General features: G+C 46.1%; 2 protein-coding genes across 3 annotated transcripts in view; both read left to right on the forward strand.

Moving 5' to 3' along the window:
• The window catches only part of LOC134028745 (alpha-2-macroglobulin-like), a 15,843-nt gene extending 7,750 nt beyond the window's left edge, over nt 1–8,093 (forward strand). For both annotated transcript variants that reach the window (XM_062472517.1, XM_062472518.1), the window contains exons 19-36: nt 31–256; nt 410–536; nt 865–986; nt 1,115–1,166; nt 1,280–1,363; nt 1,621–1,797; nt 1,948–2,029; nt 2,187–2,343; nt 2,487–2,561; nt 2,776–2,941; nt 3,086–3,282; nt 3,367–3,582; nt 3,711–3,829; nt 6,236–6,326; nt 6,425–6,493; nt 6,682–6,787; nt 6,904–6,945; nt 7,351–8,093. In XM_062472517.1, the coding sequence (XP_062328501.1) occupies nt 31–256; nt 410–536; nt 865–986; nt 1,115–1,166; nt 1,280–1,363; nt 1,621–1,797; nt 1,948–2,029; nt 2,187–2,343; nt 2,487–2,561; nt 2,776–2,941; nt 3,086–3,282; nt 3,367–3,582; nt 3,711–3,829; nt 6,236–6,326; nt 6,425–6,493; nt 6,682–6,787; nt 6,904–6,945; nt 7,351–7,373 (2,131 nt within the window). In that variant the 3' untranslated portion in view covers nt 7,374–8,093. The remainder of the gene's footprint in view (nt 1–30; nt 257–409; nt 537–864; nt 987–1,114; nt 1,167–1,279; nt 1,364–1,620; nt 1,798–1,947; nt 2,030–2,186; nt 2,344–2,486; nt 2,562–2,775; nt 2,942–3,085; nt 3,283–3,366; nt 3,583–3,710; nt 3,830–6,235; nt 6,327–6,424; nt 6,494–6,681; nt 6,788–6,903; nt 6,946–7,350) is intronic.
• A 679-nt stretch (nt 8,094–8,772) lies between these two features.
• LOC134029338 (alpha-2-macroglobulin-like) lies at nt 8,773–22,325 on the forward strand. Its single transcript, XM_062473427.1, has 36 exons — nt 8,773–8,944; nt 9,229–9,412; nt 9,730–9,886; nt 9,966–10,018; nt 10,316–10,336; nt 10,509–10,677; nt 10,833–10,917; nt 11,018–11,144; nt 11,352–11,466; nt 11,744–11,853; nt 13,511–13,675; nt 13,829–14,065; nt 14,214–14,277; nt 14,384–14,529; nt 14,642–14,791; nt 14,932–15,141; nt 15,414–15,519; nt 16,177–16,276; nt 16,402–16,627; nt 16,755–16,881; nt 17,212–17,333; nt 17,462–17,513; nt 17,627–17,710; nt 17,968–18,144; nt 18,295–18,376; nt 18,534–18,690; nt 18,834–18,908; nt 19,123–19,288; nt 19,433–19,629; nt 19,714–19,929; nt 20,058–20,176; nt 20,297–20,387; nt 20,500–20,568; nt 20,757–20,862; nt 20,979–21,020; nt 21,622–22,325. Exons 1-36 carry the CDS (start codon nt 8,814–8,816, stop codon nt 21,642–21,644), a joined length of 4,461 nt encoding a protein of 1,486 aa, XP_062329411.1. The 5' UTR covers nt 8,773–8,813; the 3' UTR covers nt 21,645–22,325.
• The last annotated feature ends 138 nt before the right edge of the window (nt 22,326–22,463 follow it).

Consider the following 22,463-nt stretch of genomic DNA (forward strand, 5'->3'; position numbering starts at 1 on the left):
CTAACCTGGCTGGGCCTGTCTGTGCTGCAGAGACTCGGGCTCTGTGACGCTAGAGAAGACGGTTCCTGACACCATCACTAAGTGGGCTGCTGGGGCCTTCTGTACGTCCTCTGTGGGTCTGGGTCTGGCCCCCGACACTGCCCTCACTGCCTTCCAGCCTTTCTTCCTCAGCCTCACCCTGCCCTACTCCGTCATCCGTGGCGAGGTGTTCATCCTCCGTGCCACCGTCTTCAACTACCTCTCCAAGTGCATCATGGTACAGTATGACATCTGACGTGGGGTTATTTGACGCAAATCCACCACAATGCATTGGTAGCCAAAGGTCCCATGTCTGTGTGCCTGAGCAATTTACTTTTCCTCCATTGGCAATGCCGTGTATTTATCCTTATTGTGATCTGACCCCTCCCAGGTGAAAGTGACTCTGCCGGAATCTGACCAGTTTAGCGCCAAGACCTGTGATGGCTGCCAGTACCAGGTGTGTCTGTGTGCCGACGAGAGCAGAACATTCCGTTGGATCATCACCCCCACTGCCCTCGGTGAGCCAATCGCAGCTTCCAGGAACCCGCTAAACACCCAGGATAGGAGTGGTGTACAACTGTCATAGTAGGAAGGGGTGGGGGAGGGTTAAAAGGAGGTAGGTGAGTGGTGTACAACTGTATGCAAGAAGGGGTGATAGAGAGTAGGCAGAGGGAGGTAAGAGAGAAGGGGTGCTGTCAATCCATAGTACATGAGAAGAGTGACACCCCCTGTGAAGGTGAGGTACTTTAGGCTCGACCTGCATACTGATGTCTCTTCCTGTGTACCAAGAGATTTGGTGTCTCCGTAACTAGACATGCATGTTAATATGTGTGTGTGTGTGTGTAGGGGAGGTGAGTGTGAAGGTGAGTGCAGAGGCTTTGAAGACGGAGGATCTTTGTGGCAATGAGGTTGCCACGCTGCCTGAGAAGGGCCGCATTGACACGGTGATCCGACCCCTGTTGGTGGAGGTGAGTACTACAAACTCAAGGTAGTGCGTTCAAGTTTGTTTTGTCCTTTACTTTCTCAGTCTTATATTAATGTCACTGAGTTAGTTTACTGTATCTTTACTCCTTTTCTCATCCTTCTTTGTTTCCAGGCAGAGGGAACCCAGGTTACATTGAGCCACAACGCTCTGCTCTGCCCTGCAGGTAGGTGTTCTGAAACTGGTGGTGTCATCGCAGCATCTGACGGTTTGCAGATATCGGTTAGGAGTGTTGCTTTTAAAAAGGTTGTTGTTGATGTGTGTGTCTGCTGTTTCCAGAGGGTCCAGTAGAGAAGGACATCTCTCTGAAGCTGCCAGAAGAGTTTGTGGAAGGATCACCCAAGGCTTCCCTCTCTGTCCTAGGTAAAAACAATGTTCTTGTCATATACCTAATCTCTAACCCTTATGAACCATCTGGTGTTTTACATATTCCTGCAGTTCCTGCCTCTGGAATATCTGCATGTCATGTCAGATAGGAAGATGTTTCATTGTGTAGACTTGCATGTTTGTCATATAGACAGGGTTACAGCATCACGTTAACTTGAGCTGTTCAATCATCAGTTGATTCCTCTCTACAACGTTACTCACTGTCCGGTCTCTGACCGGTTCTCCCCTCCCAGGTGACCTGATGGGTCGAGCCATGAAGAACCTGGACAGTCTTCTGGCCATGCCCTATGGATGTGGCGAGCAGAACATGGTTCTGTTTGCACCAAACATCTACATCCTGACGTACCTGCAGAGCACCAGGCAACTGACCCCTGAGGTCCAAGACAAGGCCACACACTTCCTGGAGAGTGGTGAGTCACACTGGGAGAAGTTTGGGTGGTTTGGTGGAGAAATAGATGGATTGATGGGCCAAGAGGATGGATGGTTGGATGAAGGAGCTGGAAGGATGGTTTTATAGATGGATGGCTTGCAAACTGCAGTAAACCACCATGTTCTTGCAGGCTACCAAAGGGAGCTCAACTATAAGCATGATGATGGCTCATATAGCGCTTTCGGCAAGAGTGATGAGTCTGGCAACACCTGGTGAGTCTGAACTCCCTCTCACACCCAACACACAAAACAAATCTTTGGATACTGGAGTCGTTTGTAGATTGGATTGTACGAGTCAATGGTGACTACATCCCAGACAAAGTTAATGAAGTGCACAGTTCAAGTTCAGGTGTTTTCTGTGTGACCTCAGGCTGACATCCTTTGTGATGAAGTCTTTCGGAGGAGCACGGCCCTTCATCTTTGTTGACCCCGCCCACATCGCCAAGGCAAAGTCCTGGTTGGCTGGTCTTCAGCAGCCTGATGGCTGCATTGCTTCTGTGGGGAAACTCTTCCACAATGGCATGAAGGTGAAGGGGAGGGCGAGGGAGCAGGCAAATTCAATCTCTTAAGCAAGACTGTTATTGGCTGACTGTTCCCTGTTCTCTTGTGATTGGCTGATAGTGTTGCTTATTCTTCTGAGAGTTGCTAACTGTGTTTTTCCTGTTTTCAGGGAGGTGTGAGTGATGACGTGTCCCTGACTGCCTACATCACTGCTGCTCTGCTGGAGCTGGGACTCAACACCACTGTGAGTGTAAACCCAGTTAACCCCCATCTACAGATCACCACTCTCCACAACTTTACAATGATCCAAAACCCTTGCAGTTCTGGTCATTATGCTAATAGAGATACAGCACGCTGTTCCATTTAGCATAGCGTGCTAGAATGCAGTCCTGTGCTGTACAGGTATGTGTTAGACAGGCAGAGTGGAGCTGAGTGCTTCTGTGCTGCTGTGTCACCAGGACCCCATGGTGGACCGGTGTCTGGCCTGCCTAAAGACGGCAGTGGCTGCCCCACTGGAGAACCTGTACACCACAGCCCTGCTCTCCTACACCTTCTCACTGGCCGGGGACCAGGACACGCGCAGCAAACTCATCACACACCTGCACCTGAAGGCCAAAACCACAGGTACCTGGCCGGCTGGCTCTTGAGATGGTTGGTTTGATGGCTGTCTTGTTGTCTTGCATGCTAGGTGGTTGCTTGGCTAGCGTTGATACATATCGTTGGGTCTGGTGGTGAATTTTTAGCCTTGAACCTTAGTTCCCTTCGCAGACGGCACTCGCCACTGGGAGAGAGCTGAGGCTTCTGGGAAGGGCCTGGACTCCATTGAGGTGGAGATGACATCATACGTGCTGCTGGCGCTGCTCTCGGGACCGGCCATGGAGGGCTTCGGCCTGGACTACTCATCCAGCATCGTCCGCTGGTTGGCCCAGCAACAGAACCCTTATGGAGGGTTCTCTTCCACACAGGTAGACTGTAACTCAATTCATCCAAACTTTTAAACCTATCTGGGTATAATGGTTATCAGTACCAACCTGCCTGCCTTTCACCAGGATACAGTTGTGGCGCTACAGGCCCTGGCCAGGTACGGTGCTGCCACCTACAGTCCAGAGGGAGCCAGTACAGTGGTGGTGACCTCAACTGGGGGCTCGAGGCAAGAGTTCAAGGTGGACCAGCACAACCGCCTGCTGTACCAGGAGTCTCCACTAGGGGAGGTGCCCGGGGACTACAAGATCAGGGCTGAAGGGAAGAGCTGTGTCTTCCTCCAGGTGAGACATATGCTTTGTGATTCTTCTTATCTGCATCATGTTGATAGTTTTACAAATACTGTGGGTGTGTGTGTGATGTCAACATACAGCATAACTGACTGAACTGTAATCCACTGTTCCTATTTCAGATGGCTCTGCGTTACAACATCCCTCCTCCTCCGGACTTCTCAGCCTTCAACGTGACGACTGAGGTGTTTGGGTTGTGCAACATCACCAAACCCTCTCTCATTGTGACTGTGAATGTCAGGTACTGGGTCCCCAGCCATGGACAACTACATCTAACAGCCCATAAAGATGTACAAACTTGAAAGGGGTCATTTACTGATTTTATAGGGTATTTCACACTGTTCCTTAAGGTCACCGAATAGGGTAACATTGGTTGGGCTGAAAATGGCCCGGGTGCTGTTCTATGCGCCCTGATGCACACTGTGAAATAGCCCTGGAATAAAACGAGAGGTTTTCTCCCTTTCATGGTATGCTCATGAATATATAGATGACCTGCGCACTGATTCGTTGGTTTACAACAAGCGAAGCTGCGGAGCAAAGACGCTACATAGCCAAACATGCATCGTGAATTGTAGATTTACATGACAACACTGGTTATTTATTTGAACGAAACACAGTCAGGAAAATAACATTTATTTTAATTGAGGGCGGCGTTTAATATAAGAAATACGGTATTCTAGGCTAGCTGCGCTAGCATGCTAACGTGTCTTTAGACAAGCTTGGTAGTTCGCTACATTTCATGTTCTAGCTAGTTTGACAGACCCTTCAGGAATTTGCGATGTTGCGATCGCAGCAATTCACGCGAATTCAACGATTCCCCGCGAATTCAGCGCAACGTTGCAATTTTAACCAATCGCGGCAATTTTCCCGCAACTTTGACCAATCATCGTCGTCTCCCACAACTCTCTCCAGTAGGGGTTAAATCCAGTGTTGCGCCTGAACACGTTCATTGAACGAAAGTTCATGAACACGTTTATAATTTTGGTTAACGTGAACAGAACGTACTGTATTACTGCCTGATGAACGATACTGTGAACGTCAGCTGTTTGATTGACTGAAATGATTATGAAATGTTATGTTCTACTAGCCATTTGCCTACTTTTGCAAGTCACAGTATTTCCAAGCCCTGATAGTGTAACTGAGAAGACGCAGTAATTCCTCTTTCAAGTAATAAGCCCCCGTTCAAGTGTTGAGCATTAAATTAGCTGCACGGTCTGTAGAGATATTGGGACTAAGCTGCAATACAGTACATAACAGAAAGTGTTTCATTCTGCTGAAATTGTGTAAATGTTTAATGTAACAAATAACATTTTTTATAACACCTCAATTGTTATCATTTGTATAATATTACAGCTCATCTTCGTTGGTCAAAGGCAAAATCTTTACCCGGACGTGACTTTTGTGCATGGAAAAGTGAAACGTAAATGTAGGGCTACTTGTCCAAAGGACAAGTTTCTCAAAAATGTAATGTCAGGCCCTGAATGATCACTGTCACTAGATAGTGACAGTAAAAAAAATTGTATATGTGCACTGCTGTTCGTAGACTAGCTCCAAAGATCATTGCTGCGTTGCTAAATGATAGCAACTCACCAGGACACTTCACCAACTCTCCTCGGACCATCCATTTAATTGGCTTTGACGGCCATCAGGTCTCGGCAATTCCTCATTTGCCCTCTCATGTCTACTTGGTTCGAAATTATACGGCTGCGGACCATCATACACATTAGTAGTTTTTGCCACCTCTTCTTCATCCCAGTCAGTCGCCATAGTTCTACTAGGCTGAGTACTAGGCTGAGGCTTCTCTCCTCCACGACTCCCCAACGTGACGTCATCGCCGATTTGCACTAATATGCTAATGCTAACACCAAAAATGACAAAAACTTGTCTTTAACACCATTTGGAGACACCATTTGGAGATATTTTAAATGATATACATATCTTGAATGCTTTATGTACCCATTAATCAACAGTGGTGTTTAACCTGCCATATGGCCTTTAATAGGGAGTGGACAGGCTCTCCGTAGACGGGCTCTGGTTTAGTACAGTAAGACGTGAATGAGATTTGTTCACAAGTGATAATTACAGGTTTTGTTGTTTTTACTTTTTTTTTTTATTATCTCGGCCACGAGAAAATGAACGAATCACTCTCCTGTCAATCAATACTTACAGCTTGCGTTTGTGATGAGCATACGGTTGGAACAGCACCTCTTTTCAGCAACAGCGGCTTAGCAAATCCTTCTTTAAATTGTCGATTGTGTTTAAATCATTTTAAACTTCCAAACTTTCTTTGTAATTCCTGTGGAAGTACACAAAGCAGCGCGCAGCTAAACTAGTGTCTGAGAAATCTTTGGGGGCATGACAAAGGTACAGACCAGAGCAAAATAGGGTGGAGGCACCGAGTCGACGTGAACTCTGTGAATTTTTTGAAACTGAACGTTTTACAGCTACATTTTTTTAATTGTGAGATTTTTATAGGAAAGAGGTGTCAATGGGACTTGAGGTTCACTGTATGTCCATTTTACCCACCGACCTGTTGTTATCCAACTATGACACGGTAAACTCGGTTTTGCAGTTAATGACTCCTTTGAAGAACTACCCAAGAAGAAAGAAGTTGATGAAGTTTGTTTAAAACGTTTGTGTGTTTTAGGTACAACGGTCGCCGGAAGGAGACCAACATGGTCATTATCAACGTCAAGCTTCTCTCTGGCTTCATCCTAGACAAGAGCTCCCTCAGACCTGTGAGTTCAGTTAACTATTACCAAGAGCATGCAGAAATACTGCTTCTGTTAAATTCTGTTCTATATTTTTACAAACTTGTTCTCTTCTGTTTTGTCAGCTGCAAAAGTCCAGCACAGTGAAGCGTGTCGATGAGGAGGACGGACATGTTATCATCTATGTCGACGGGGTAGGTTTCAAGAGTTTCACAAATCTTTCATAGCACTTCGATTGGACTAATATGCATGGTTGTTAACGTTTTAGAATATTTCAGAACAGTCAAAGTGTCAAAAAGGACTTGTTTACTGCCATAACTGCAAATCCACCCAATACTGAAAACCAAATCAACAGTCTCTAATGTTTAACCGTGTTTTCAAGCTCAAGCAGCAGGAAACCCAGTCTTACATCCTGGTCATCCAGGAGGACCTTCCAGTTAGGAACCTCAAACCTGCTGTGGTCAAGGTCTACGACTACTACCAGACAAGTATGAACTCATATAGAAAAGGAAAAGGAGAGATGGAAACAGAACAGGGTTTCAGGCATGCTCGTTATTATGGTTTTGAGTGTATAAATGAAGTCTAAATTTGAGTGTCTCCTCAGGTGACGTGGCGGTTAGCGACTACAGCTCTCCGTGCGCTGAGGGTAAGTTCCTAACATCGCTCCTTCAACATGCTGCTTCAAATCACATCTGGGAAGTCGTCTTTGGAAACTGTTTGGAAATAGGCATGCACTTTCACCATTTTTGATGGTGGAACTGTCTATCACCGACTAACTTCATCCCCAGCCATAGCTGCCAATAGGTCCTCATAGGACACTGTCACTGGTCCGAACCACTGTGATTAGGGCACAAAATGATAACTTGGACCATGGCAAGATGGAATCTTGTGTGGTCGTGATCTCTAGGATTAAGGAATGAATGAGGTGCAATTTTTTTGGGCCTGAATGTGACCACCCCTTAAGGCTATTAGTAGCCAGTCACACCAACCACATATTGACAATGTTCTTGGTGAAACCCTGTTGTTGTTGTTTGTAATTGTATTTACACAGGTGATGACATCAATGAGCTCTAGAATACCTGGAGAATATTCTTCTTGCTGATTGGAGCAGAGATCAACCATTTTCTTCCTTTGTAGAATCATTGATTTCTGCCAAGGCCTACATGTATGTGATTATTCATGCTTTTGCGTAGTTCCTGAAAACACCCCAACAAATAGTGGAACTGCAAAGGCCCACTGTAAAAGTGTCAGTGAATCGGCTAAAGAGTTTTTAGTTTTTAACTGTAGCTACAATTTTACCTTGTGTTAGATTTGATTTATTGTTGTTGTTTTTTACCAGAAATGACCCCATCCACCTAATCAGAACAATGTTCATTTCACAGTTCATAGTCAATTTACACCAATACCATGTTAGTGTTGCTGAAGTTCTCCCTGGGGCCAACTAGTGACACTGTACTGGGAATACATGCTTTATTACTATGTTGAAGCAAGACAAGGAAACATCTATTCTGGAGCATCCATTTACTAGATCTTATTGTACAAACTCCATAGATTAGAGTACCATGTGAAATTAAGATGATGCCAATAACGTCAACATGACCTGGTCTGGGTTGCTTGACTAAGTGGCAGAGCGACAGGAGCCTGTCACAACATGTTATACTCAGTGTGCCAATCTACTGTGTGCGTGTATTCTTTGAGTGTGTTCAGATGTATGAACACAGGGCATTGATTCAACACCCACTGATGTGTACTGTGACCAATAAAATTCTTCAAAGACAAAAAGTTCATTTTCAACACTGCTGTTGTCTTCAATGATTCATAAATAAAATGTCATTAATTTATACAGTATAAAGTGGAAAAAATTAAAATAATTGTTCTCAACCGATGGTCATAGAACCGTTTGGATGAAGGGAGAGAAAAGGCAGTAAGAAGAGTATATTTAGGTATTTTGTCACTTCCTATAATGACATCTGATATATTTGAATGATGCCTGACTTGGGGCATCCTTTCAATAAGAATTGACATAAAGAAAACAGCATATCACCACCTCAGGGTCAGGATATGAACCTCTGCACACAGCATGTTGTGACCAGTCGTCCGCCAAAAATAAACCCCACATATGAACACACATCTACCCCTTTCCCCTATGGGCCAAGACTGATCACAATGTTCTGTCCTGATCACCTACCTACCTTGCACTGAACATAAATGATCCAAGGCAAGCATGCGGCTAAGCAGAGGATAGGTAGAAAAACAGCCCACTGGGCACCACAGCTGACCTCTGACCCCCCCACCCTGGGTTCAGGGACACATTTCGCAATACAATATTAGTCAATATGCACACAAATTCTCACAAACACTTTTAAGGGATGATAAGAAGGGAGGGAGGAGACTTCTGGGAGCCAACCGTTTTGGGAGCGACAGGGGGGAGTGTAGACTAGTTAAGTATGAAAAGAACCGTTTTCTGACATTCGTGAGGGACTGTGAGTTGCCAACACATTTTGGAAAGTGCCCATGAGGAGCGTATCTGCAGCGGCCAGAAACGTGACAACAGCGATGCGTCCGAATTTGAAAGTGCTCAGCGTCCTTCTTGTGATCGCATCTGCCCTTTTGCAAACTGCAACATCGCGTAACTTCAATGAATCGTAAGTAAAAAATGAAAAAAGTGCACCAAACATGAAAGTATGCTTAAAAAATACAACTCTGTTTAATATTGCGTTAAATCGTTAATGTATTTTCTTTGCGCACCTTAAATGAGGGTGGGCATGCACGCCTAGATTGTAGTTGAAATCATTCACATCTTAGTGCACCATGACTAACTGCGACGCGACAGGTTTGTTGACATGAAATGTAAAGTCTAAAATGTTTTATTTTGTCAACTTATAAAATAAGCAGATAACGTAATGATCCTCACCTCCCCCCTCTGCAGTATCTACATGGTGACCATGAGCTCCCAGGTGGTGGGAGGCGGGATGGAGACTGTGTGTGCCCACGTTCATGGCCCCACAGAGCCCCTCTCCCTCAGGGTGATCCTGAAGCTGAAGCAGGCCAACGCCACCCTGCTGGAGGAGACTGGGGTCTCCCAGGACTACTACCGCTGCGTGTCCTTCCAGGTATCCCTTCATCTACCCATGATCTGACCTGAGATCAGTTATAACTTCATCTTCCATTGATCTGACCTGAGATCAGTTATAACTTCATCTTCCATTGATCTGACCTGAGATCAGTTATACCTGCCTCTACCTGTAATCTGACCTGAGTAATTAGACAGCTTTGTGTTGAGAAGATATCCCAAGTCCATGGGTCTCTGGTGTCACTATACATGCCTCATCATACTAACCCACTAATGTACCATGTTTCTGTTGTACTGGTACCATAAGTGTCACAACCCTAGAGTCTTAGATCTGAAGTGTGCATGCGTGTCTTGCAGGTCCCCCCTGTGGTCCGTGAGACTGTGGCCACCCTCCATGTCTCAGTGACCGGAGAGAAGGACTCCATGAGCAAGAAGGCCAAGATTCTCATCAGACCCTCCACCTTCATCACCCTCGTCCAGACAGACAAGCCCATCTACAAACCTGGCCAGAAGAGTAGGAGACTAGCTCTAGATTACACACAGTGTAATCTGTAGTAACATATCTATGAACTTCTGTTATTTTATCCTTTCAGTTCAGTTTCGAATCGTCTCGCTGGATTCCAGTTTTGTGCCGCACAATCAGATGGTGAGCTGCTTTGTGTGTCTGGTGTTTCTGGGTTGACAAGTCTGTGATTAGTTTAATAGAGCTATGACCTCTATGGAGCTACGGGAAGAAGGTTGACAGGATGAGAGTAGGAGCTGTGCTGTAATCCAGGAGGGTGCTGGGAGGTGGGGAGGGAGGTTGGGACGGTTCAATGACCTTGAGTACAGTTGATTTAGTCAGAGCGGGAGTGTAGAAGAGTACAGAGGGCTCTGACTCGCCCACACACACACATAATATACCATCTGACAATGTCTAACACTGCATCTCTCTCTTTTACAGTTTCAAACTGTGGAGCTTCAGGTAATATCAGTTAATATTGAAGTACAAACCTAGAAAATATAATACAAATGATAATCAATGAAATAATCTAGTCACCTTAAGACTCATGCATTTTCATAAAAATAGACTCACCTTCACAAGAACAGACTCACCATCAGAACTCTCAATTTCTCCTTCTCTGATTGGTGCAAAGGACCCCAACTCCAACCGCATCGCTCAGTGGCTAAACCAATCAACAGTGAGCGGCATCCTGGACTTGTCCCACCCCACAACACCAGAGGCCACCCAGGGTGCCTACACCATCACCGCCTGGACCGAGAAGGGCAAACAGATTAAACATTTCTTCGACATCAAGGAATATGGTCAGCCTTCTAGCTATGCCTGTGTCTGTAATGGTGTTGTTATGTGTATATCCCTTTTTGTGTCTGTGTTATTGACTGTATCACTCTCTATCAGAGTCTGTAACAATGTATGTGTCTGGATATAGTTCTGTGCTCATTCCCTGCCCTCCTCTCAGTCCTTCCTAAGTACGAGGTGAAGGTCCAGCTACCCAGCGTCATCACCATCCTGGACACAGAGGCCACTCTCAGGGTCTGTGGAAAGTAAGTTCTCATGGAGATGGTGATGCCATCATAAGTCAACCAGGACACAGTCAATGGCCATCAAGCCAGGCAGTTTGACAGGTGTGTTGCTTCTCTTCAGGTACACGTATGGAAAGCCTGTCCTGGGCTCTGTGAAGGCTGAGGTCTGCAGGAAGAAGGGATACAAATACCGCTGGCTATTGGACGAGGAAAACCACTTAGACATCTGCAGGAAATATGAAATGATTGTATGTTAGGCTTGACTCAGGTTATCTCATTCCATGGATGACTGTGGGGTCAGTGAGGAACTGTTCCCTGCCTGGGTCCCTCTGTAGAACTTTAATGCATATTCATTTCATCTAATTACCTCATGAGGAATTCATAGGATTAATTAAATGATTGTATCTCTTGTAATATTAGCACACTGTTCCTCTTTTGTTTGGTTGATTGTGAAGACGGACAAAAGCGGCTGTGCAACACAAGTGGTGGATGTGACGCAGTTCAACCTGAACATGTCAGGCTTCCGGGACAGCTTCCAGGTGCAGGCAGAGATGGAGGAGTATGGGACAGGTAAGTTAGAAAGAGGAGGAGATGGAGCAGTAGATGAGGAGGAGATGGAGGTTTACTGGACAAGTACGAGCTAAGAGAGCATGGGGCAGGGAGGGAGGGAGGTGGTTGGAGAGGGCAGGGTGAAGTATGCGACAGGTACGAGAGGGGAAGGGGTGAAGGAGGAGGTGGAGAGAGAAGGAGCAGTTGAGGTGGGGAAGGAGGGATCAGAAAGAGGAGCAGGATAAAAGCATTGTTTTCCTTGTGACCCTTGACCCCCCTTTCCATGTTCTTCCTCCAGAGGTGGTCCTGAAGGGCAGCAGCAGCGCAACATTCTCCAGCGCGATCAGAAAGGTCTCGTTTGAGGACGCCCCTTCAGCCTACAAGCCAGGCATCCCCTACCAGGGCAAGGTGACCAATGAGAAGCAAGAATTTATCTTATAGAGATGTAGCGGGGTTTGCTTGTTTAAAGATAGAAATACTTAATTTAACATAAAGTCTCGGGGCACCACCCTAATATTGGTTTAGGACATTAGGGAATCCTATGTTTAATATGTAATAATCAGTCTCATCTTTATGAATGAATTCGTTCTAAGTGTAGAGCCAATCGTAACATCAGTGAACACGCATGTCAAAATATCTTTACAATGAATTTATTCAAGTAAGGTAAACAGATCTTATGAACAAGTTGGATTATGGGTTTGATATGAGAGATTGGTTTCAATGAACAGAATGAAATGGTCTAACTTAAAGAAAGACAGAAATTGTACAGTCAATGATTACATCCTCACAAATCATAAACAGAGCTCACGCCAATGCCATGTCGAGGAGGAAAGAGCATTAGCCATAGTTACGTTTGATCAGGGGTTGATCAATGATGTTGAGGGCGGTTTGCGCCAAAGGTCCATTTGAAGAATCTGAAGTCACAGCGCGGCTGCGCTGGGTCATGTGACTGAGTCTGCGGGATCTCAGTGAAGTCGCATTTGGAATTGCGTTTTTGGTTCTTCTGTTGAAACGTCCAGATAGTGACGCGTTCACTATGAAGTTGAATCTCAGGAGAAGCTTGGCGACGTCCTTTGGAAGGCCAATCCTGATGGCGTTCATGCCATGGTCGGTTTCGCTGGAGTCCGAGATTGATGGTCATCTTAGGGCTTTATACAGTTCGAGAGAGGACCCGTCTGGGGTCAGATGTGGATTGGGGGAAGCTGGGTTCTCAACTCCCCCCTCCTTCCTTCACACCTACCAAAGGTGTGATCTGATCTCTGGCTGGTTCATTCGATGGTTCAAATATTGTTCTGGACATCTTGGTACAGTTACAAAATATAGTTGAATGATTGTTTTATTATGATAGCTTCGTGTAGATACCAAGATTGACGTGGTTATCTTTCAGGAAGAAGGAGTTGTTACTAGAATCAAGATTTCAGTGAACACAACATTAAAACAAAGTAACAAACATAACACAAATATCCCTCTCATAATTCTTCACCTTGTACTCTTGTGGTAAAGGTGAAGTCTCAAGAACTTTCCTCAAAAGTTCTGATAAAGGTATGTTCTTTGTTCAAATTGCCGCCGAAACGGATAGCCAATGGTCGCTGGAGACGTGTTGTCTAAATCAGGCCCTTTGAAGCTTGCACGCTAGCAGGAGGGCTGATTAGGTAGATTGGGGAGGTCCCCCCCCCCCCAATTCTATGGTTCCTTTGCATCGGCGTTTGGTGGGTAATCAGCATACTGAGGGTGTCACAAGGGCTGATTAGGTTTGTCTGATGTGATTGAATCACTCTTCAGGTGTGGCAAGATGTTGGCTCCGTGTGGTCTTGCGGACCTCACTACAGAGATCTTATTGACCACATTATCAACTTTTATTACTCTCAGTGCCGATGCTGATTATATCTGTTTTTGGTGTTGGTGGGGAACCAAAATATGCCGTCCTGTTTTCAATGTGTACTCTGGGGCCTGTGTGCATGATGGCAGACATCTTGAGCTTCTATGGATCCAGAGGTCACTGATCCCACCTGCCCTGGTGTTCATCTCTAGTCCAGTCATCCCAGTATGTCCTGTGGGTTTACAGATCAAGGTGGTGGGCCCAGACTCGTCTCCTGCAGCCAACGAGCTGGTCTACCTGTTCCTGCAGACTGGTGCCCCTGTGAATAACTGGACCCTGACCACAGACAGCAAGGGCATGGTCCCCTTCTCTCTGGACACCTCCCTTTGGAGTGAACATGTATCCCTACAGGTCTGCTCTCTCTCTACCTACTGTATTGCCTTTTTACTTTATTTCTCTTTCTTTAACCCACCACCTTTCTTCCTCTCTTTTTCTATTTCTATCCTGGAGTTCAAAGTCCCCTCAACCCAGCTGTCTCTCCTCTCCACGTTTCTCTCCCTATAGGCTCGCACCAGGTTTAAAGAGGACAGGCATCCGTATGTTAGAGACCAACGCCTTCCAGAGTACGGCTCAGCCCACCACAGTCTCAAGGCCTTCTACTCCAAGAGCAAGAGCTTTGTGAGGATCCAGCAGGCCAGCCAGACCTTGTCCTGTGAGACAGACGCCACAGTGGGCGCCACCTACATCATCAGTGGGGAGGAGCTTAAGGAGGGCCAGAAGACTCTGGACTTCTTCTACATGGTGAGATAGTACAGACATGGGCGTCAAAGTGTGTGTGGGACTGACTACCCAGGGTCCCAATGGGGGGGAGGACCTTCAACCAAAATGCGGGGGGGGGCCCAAATTGCAATCTCTTGTGGTACTACAGTCGGTTGTGTTGTGGTTGCAGGTGATGTCAAGAGGCAGCGTTGTGCATCATGGACGCATACCTGTGACTGTGACGGAGCAGACAGGTACAGTCAATATCTGTCACTAAATTACCAGACAGTCTGACGTTGTACTGTGACCTAGAGCGAGAAGTCATTTCCATTTGCTTCTTGTGTGTTCCTCTGTCTCCAGTAAATAGAGGGGAGTTGAGTGTACCCCTTCAGAAGATGGTAGACCTTGCACCCTTCGCCCAGGTGGTTGTGTACACAGTCATGCCCAGCGGAGAGGCTGTGGCAGACAGCCAGGACTTCCCCATAAGGCTCTGCCTGAAGAACAAGGTAGGCTCCGGGTTACAGTAATAGTCAGTCCATCCATACAGTATGTCATCTTCTCCACATCCACTGTGTGCAGGTGCATACTCTGTACATAATGATGTGTGTCTGTGTGCAGGTTTCTCTGAGCTTCTCGTTGCCTCAGGAGCTCCCTGGGGAGAAGACGTCCCTGAGCCTGCAGGCTGCGCCTGGCTCTCTCTGCTCCATCAGGGCCATCGACCAGTCTGTCCTGCTGCTGAAGCCTGAAAAGGAGCTCAGTGTTAAATCTGTATGTTCTGACTGCACAGTGTAACCACACAGCGAGACCACACTCTGACCACATACAGACAACTGTTCTGACCTCACACTCTGACCTAACACACTGACCACAAACTAACATGTTTCCTATGAATCATTCTATCTGTGCAGGTGTACAAGCTGTTACCAGTCGATAAGCTGACTGGCTACCATTACTCCATAGACGACCATGAACCATACCCCTGCCTGCAAATGATAGAATTGTCTTTAGTGCCCCAAGTAGAAGTAGATGAAGAACCAGCTGATGACCCACCCAGCCGCAAGAAACGTTCCTTCTATGAACCTAATGAGGAGATGAACGATGTCTACAGCATATTTAAAGTGAGAGTGCATCTTTAAAATGAGAGTTGGCATTCTGTGTGTTATGAGAAGGACTTTTATTTATGTATAGCACTCATTTATTACATTATGGAGCACGTTTTTATTGTTGAGTTGTAAACCAAGTTCATCCAACATGTTAAAAATCATAATGCTGATACAACAGTGCTATTCCATTGTTGTTGAGTACTGGGTTTGTGTCATGATGGTAAACAAACTCACCAGATAGACGTGTCTAGTTCCTGATGTAGGTCCTCTTTGATTTCCTCTTCCAGGGTGTGGGAATTAAAATCCTCACCAACTCTGATGTGAAAAGACCTTTTAACTGTCGTGCTTTTTTGGAAAGAAATGATATGCTATATGACTCCATGGATGAATCTGGTAAGTAATCACAACATGATTGTTTGGTGGTTAGGTTCTTCCTCAGTTGTTACTGAATGATACGGTGTTGTGGATGAAATATTAAATCAGGAATAATCAATATAACAGTGTTTACATCCACACTTATATAGATAATATTTCTGTATTGATTAAACTTTATAATCTTAGTTTCCCAATTGTAAGTTAAAACGAGTCTTTAACCTAAAACAACTATATCTAGCAGCTCTTTGGTTTAACCATGGCAAACTTCTTGAATGACATTTTGTATATAAAGTGTGACGACTCGCTATCTCCGATACCGAATACTTTCCCCCGGGTGCAGGACAGCAAAAACGAGACGATGAGACGGACAATTGCAGCAACACTTCGGTTATATTTTTTGGGTTCAGAGGAGCCAGAACACTAGCAGGCACACTGCCGTACTAGGCGAAACAACAGGCGGTCCCTCAACCGACGTCTGCCGAGTATATCTCCAGCTCCACTCCCCCCTTTCCTTCATCTAATCGGGACCTTTAAAGCAAGCACAATCAGGAATATGAGTCACACCTGTTTACTTGATCCCATCAATTAAGCGTCCTTAGGCCTACCTCCCAGGAGAGGGTGCCCCCAGACCCTGTATTCCCCTTGACCCCTCACAAAAGTGTGTCATTAAAATGTGATACTATGCAGATGGTGGTAGAGGAAGAGCAGAAGAATCGCTGGAGACCGTGCGAACCTACTTCCCTGAGACCTGGATCTGGGATCTGGTGCCTGTTGGGTAGGCTCACTCAGATTACGTCCTAATACTGGTGATGATAAAAAAGAAGAATGTATTATGTTGAACATAATACCTTGTAGAGACCAGCTCATAGACTAACCTGGCTGGGCCTGTCTGTGCTGCAGAGACTCGGGCTCTGTGACGCTAGAGAAGACGGTTCCTGACACCATCACTAAGTGGGCTGCTGGGGCCTTCTGTACGTCCTCTGTGGGTCTGGGTCTGGCCCCCGACACTGCCCTCACTGCCTTCCAGCCTTTCTTCCTCAGCCTCACCCTGCCCTACTCCGTCATCCGTGGCGAGGTGTTCATCCTCCGGGCCACCGTCTTCAACTACCTCTCCAAGTGCATCATGGTACAGTATGACATCTGACGTGGGGTAATTTGACGCAAAGGTCCCATGTCTGTGTGCCTGAGCAATTTACTTTTCCTCCATTGGCAATGGCGTGTATTTATCCTTATTGTGATCTGACTCCTCCCAGGTGAAAGTGACTCTGCCGGAATCTGACCAGTTTAGCGCCAAGATCTGTGATGGCTGCCAGTACCAGGTGTGTCTGTGTGCCGACGAGAGCAGAACATTCCGTTGGATCATCACCCCCACTGCCCTTGGTGAGCCACTCGCAGCTTCCAGGAACCCGCTAAACACCCAGGATAGGAGTGGTGTACAACTGTCATAGTAGGAAGGGGTGGGGGAGGGTTAAAAGGAGGGAGGTGAGTGGTGTACAACTGTATGCAAGAAGGGGTGATAGAGAGTAGGCAGAGGGAGGTAAGAGAGAAGGGGTGCTGTCAATCCATAGTACATGAGAAGAGTGACACCCCCTGTGAAGGTGAGGTACTTTAGGCTCGACCTGCATACTGATGTCTCTTCCTGTGTACCAAGAGATTTGGTGTCTCCGTAACTAGACATGCATGTTAATATGTGTGTGTGTGTGTGTGTAGGGGAGATGAGTGTGAAGGTGAGTGCAGAGGCTTTGAAGACGGAGGATCTTTGTGGCAATGAGGTTGCCACGCTGCCTGAGAAGGGCCGCATTGACACGGTGATCCGACCCCTGTTGGTGGAGGTGAGTACTACAAACTCAAGGTAGTGCGTTCAAGTTTGTTTTGTCCTTTACTTTCTCAGTCTTTTATTAATGTCACTGAGTTAGTTTACTGTATCTTTACTCCTTTTCTCATCCTTCTTTGTTTCCAGGCAGAGGGAACCCAGGTTACATTGAGCCACAACGCTCTGCTCTGCCCTGCAGGTAGGTGTTCTGAAACTGGTGGTGTCATCGCAGCATCTGACGGTTTGCAGATATCGGTTAGGAGTGTTGCTTTTAAAAAGGTTGTTGTTGATGTGTGTGTCTGCTGTTTCCAGAGGGTCCAGTAGAGAGGGACATCTCTCTGAAGCTGCCAGAAGAGTTTGTGGAAGGATCACCCAAAGCTTCCATCTCTGTCCTAGGTAAAAACAATGTTCTTGTCATATACCTAATCTCTAACCCTTATGAACCATCTGGTGTTTTACATATTCCTGCAGTTCCTGCCTCTGGAATATCTGCATGTCATGTCAGATAGGAAGATGTTTCATTGTGTAGACTTGCATGTTTGTCATATAGACAGGGTTACAGCATCACGTTAACTTGAGCTGTTCAGTCATCAGTTGATTCCTCTCTACAACGTTACTCACTGTCCGGTCTCTGACCGGTTCTCCCCTCCCAGGTGACCTGATGGGTCGAGCCATGAAGAACCTGGACAGTCTTCTGGCCATGCCCTATGGATGTGGCGAGCAGAACATGGTTCTGTTTGCACCAAACATCTACATCCTGACGTACCTGCAGAGCACCAGGCAACTGACCCCTGAGGTCCAAGACAAGGCCACACACTTCCTGGAGAGTGGTGAGTCACACTGGGAGAAGTTTGGGTGGTTTGGTGGAGAAATAGATGGATTGATGGGCCAAGAGGATGGATGGTTGGATGAAGGAGCTGGAAGGATGGTTTTATAGATGGATGGCTTGCAAACTGCAGTAAACCACCATGTTCTTGCAGGCTACCAAAGGGAGCTCAACTATAAGCATGATGATGGCTCATATAGCGCTTTCGGCAAGAGTGATGAGTCTGGCAACACCTGGTGAGTCTGAACTCCCTCTCACACCCAACACACAAAACAAATCTTTGGATACTGGAGTCGTTTGTAGATTGGATTGTACGAGTCAATGGTGACTACATCCCAGACAAAGTTAATGAAGTGCACAGTTCAAGTTCAGGTGTTTTCTGTGTGACCTCAGGCTGACATCCTTTGTGATGAAGTCTTTCGGAGGAGCACGGCCCTTCATCTTTGTTGACCCCGCCCACATCGCCAAGGCAAAGTCCTGGTTGGCTGGTCTTCAGCAGCCTGATGGCTGCATTGCTTCTGTGGGGAAACTCTTCCACAATGGCATGAAGGTGAAGGGGAGGGCGAGGGAGCAGGCAAATTCAATCTCTTAAGCAAGACTGTTATTGGCTGACTGTTCCCTGTTCTCTTGTGATTGGCTGATAGTGTTGCTTATTCTTCTGAGAGTTGCTAACTGTGTTTTTCCTGTTTTCAGGGAGGTGTGAGTGATGACGTGTCCCTGACTGCCTACATCACTGCTGCTCTGCTGGAGCTGGGACTCAACACCACTGTGAGTGTAAACCCAGTTAACCCCCATCTACAGATCACCACTCTCCACAACTTTACAATGATCCAAAACCCTTGCAGTTCTGGTCATTATGCTAATAGAGATACAGCACGCTGTTCCATTTAGCATAGCGTGCTAGAATGCAGTCCTGTGCTGTACAGGTATGTGTTAGACAGGCAGAGTGGAGCTGAGTGCTTCTGTGCTGCTGTGTCACCAGGACCCCATGGTGGACCGGTGTCTGGCCTGCCTAAAGACGGCAGTGGCTGCCCCACTGGAGAACCTGTACACCACAGCCCTGCTCTCCTACACCTTCTCACTGTCCGGGGACCAGGACACGCGCAGCAAACTCATCACACACCTGCACCTGAAGGCCAAAACCACAGGTACCTGGCCGGCTGGCTCTTGAGATGGTTGGTTTGATGGCTGTCTTGTTGTCTTGCATGCTAGGTGGTTGCTTGGCTAGCGTTGATACATATCGTTGGGTCTGGTGGTGAATTTTTAGCCTTGAACCTTAGTTCCCTTCGCAGACGGCACTCGCCACTGGGAGAGAGCTGAGGCTTCTGGGAAGGGCCTGGACTCCATTGAGGTGGAGATGACATCATACGTGCTGCTGGCGCTGCTCTCGGGACCGGCCATGGAGGGCTTCGGCCTGGACTACTCATCCAGCATCGTCCGCTGGTTGGCCCAGCAACAGAACCCTTATGGAGGGTTCTCTTCCACACAGGTAGACTGTAACTCAATTCATCCAAACTTTTAAACCTATCTGGGTATAATGGTTATCAGTACCAACCTGCCTGCCTTTCACCAGGATACAGTTGTGGCGCTACAGGCCCTGGCCAGGTACGGTGCTGCCACCTACAGTCCGGAGGGAGCCAGTACAGTGGTGGTGACCTCAACTGGGGGCTCGAGGCAAGAGTTCAAGGTGGACCAGCACAACCGCCTGCTGTACCAGGAGTCTCCACTAGGGGAGGTGCCCGGGGACTACAAGATCAGGGCTGAAGGGAAGAGCTGTGTCTTCCTCCAGGTGAGACATATGCTTTGTGATTCTTCTTATCTGCATCATGTTGATAGTTTTACAAATACTGTGGGTGTGTGTGTGATGTCAACATACAGCATAACTGACTGAACTGTAATCCACTGTTCCTATTTCAGATGGCTCTGCGTTACAACATCCCTCCTCCTCCGGACTTCTCAGCCTTCAACGTGACGACTGAGGTGTTTGGGTTGTGCAACATCACCAAACCCTCTCTCATTGTGACTGTGAATGTCAGGTACTGGGTCCCAAGCCATGGACAACTACATCTAACAGCCCATAAAGCTGTACAAACTTGAAGAACTACCCAAGAAGAAAGAAGTTGATGAAGTTTGTTTAAAACGTTTGTGTGTTTTAGGTACAACGGTCGCCGGAAGGAGACCAACATGGTCATTATCAACGTCAAGCTTCTCTCTGGCTTCATCCTAGACAAGAGCTCCCTCAGACCTGTGAGTTCAAATGTAGAAATACAGTTAACTAGTACCAAGAGCATACATAAATACTGCTTCTGTTAAATCCTCTTCTATATTTTTACTAACTTGTTCTCTTCTGTTCTGTCAGCTGCAAAAGTCCAGCACAGTGAAGCGTGTCGATGAGGAGGACGGACATGTTATCATCTATGTCGACGGGGTAGGTTTCAAGAGTTTCACAAATCTTTCATAGCACTTCGATTGGACTAATATGCATGGTTGTTAACGTTTTAGAATATTTCAGAACAGTCAAAGTGTCAAAAAGGACTTGTTTACTGCCATAACTGCAAATCCACCCAATACTGAAAACCAAATCAACAGTCTCTAATGTTTAACCGTGTTTTCAAGCTCAAGCAGCAGGAAACCCAGTCTTACATCCTGGTCATCCAGGAGGACCTTCCAGTTAGGAACCTCAAACCTGCTGTGGTCAAGGTCTACGACTACTACCAGACAAGTATGAACTCATATAGAAAAGGAAAAAGAGAGATGGAAACAGAACAGGGTTTCAGGCATAATCGTTATTATGGTTTTGAGTGTATAAATGAAGTCTAAATTTGAGTGTCTCCTCAGGCGATGTGGCGGTTAGCGACTACAGCTCTCCGTGCGCTGAGGGTAAGTTCCTAACATCGCTCCTTCAACATGCTGCTTCAAATCACATCAATACACATTTGAATAGCTCTTTTTCCAGTAATGTAACATATTAGACCCAGGGTTGATTGACTGTCTGTTAAGGGGCAGTTACACCTAAATTCATGGTGAATAATGTATTAGCGTGCTGTGGCGAAATAAGCGGGGACCAGAAGGTTTTCGGTGCTAGGGTAGGGTTTCATAACCTGACTCACCAGATGGTTTGTTACACATAACCATCTGGGAAGTCATCTTTGGAAACTGTTTGGAAAATGGCAGGCACTTTCACAAGTTTTGATGGTGGAACTATCTGTCTATCACCGACTAACTTCATCCCCAGCCATAGCTGCCAGAAGTTTCTCATAGGACACTGTCAGTGGTCCGAACCACTGTGATTAGGGTACAAAATAATAACTTGGAGCATGGCAAGATGGAATCTTGTGTGGTCAAGGGATTAAGGAATGAATGAGGTGCAATTTGTTTGGCCTGTGTGACCACCCCTTCAGACTATTAGTAACCACACCAACCACATCTTGACAATGTTCTTGGTGAAACCCTGTTGCTGTTTGTAATTGTATTTACACAGGTGATGACATCAATGAGCTGTAGAATACCTGGAGAATATTCTTTGTGCTGAATGGAGCAGAGATCAGCCATTTGCTTCCTTTGTAGAATCATTGATTTCTGCCAAGCCCTACATGTATGTGATTTTTTTATTATGCTTTTGCGTAGTTACTGAAAACACCCCAACAAATGGTGGAACTGCTAAGGCCTGCTGTAAACATGTCATTGAATTGGCTAAAGAGTTTTTAGTTTTTAACTGTAGCAACAATTTTACCTTGTTTTTAGATTTGATTTAGTGTGTGTTTGTTCTTACCAGTAATGACCCCATCCACCTAATCAGAACAATGTTCATTTCACAGTTCATAGTCGATTTACACCAATACCATGTTAGTGTTGCTGAAGTTCTCCCTGGGGCCAACTAGTGACACTGTACTGGGAATACATGCTTTATTACTGTGTTGAAGCAAGACAAGGAAACATCTATTCTGGAGCATCCATTTACTAGATCTTATTGTACAAACTCCATAGATTAGAGTACCATGTGAAATTAAGATGATGCCAATAACGTCAACATGACCTGGTCTGGGTTGCTTGACTAAGTGGCAGAGCGACAGGAGCCTGTCACAACATGTTATACTCAGTGTGCCAATCTACTGTGTGCGTGTATTCTTTGAGTGTGTTCAGATGTATGAACACAGTGCATTGATTTAACACCCACTGATGTGTACTGTGACCAATAAAATCTAGACCCCTAAAAATTCAACACTGTTGTCTTCAATGATTCACACATGACACTAATTTATACAATATAAAGTGAAAAAATGAATAATACTTGTTCTCAACCAATGGTCGTAGAACAGTTTG

Source organism: Osmerus eperlanus, chromosome 11 (genome assembly GCF_963692335.1).
Source record: "Osmerus eperlanus chromosome 11, fOsmEpe2.1, whole genome shotgun sequence".
Lineage (NCBI taxonomy): Eukaryota > Metazoa > Chordata > Actinopteri > Osmeriformes > Osmeridae > Osmerus > Osmerus eperlanus.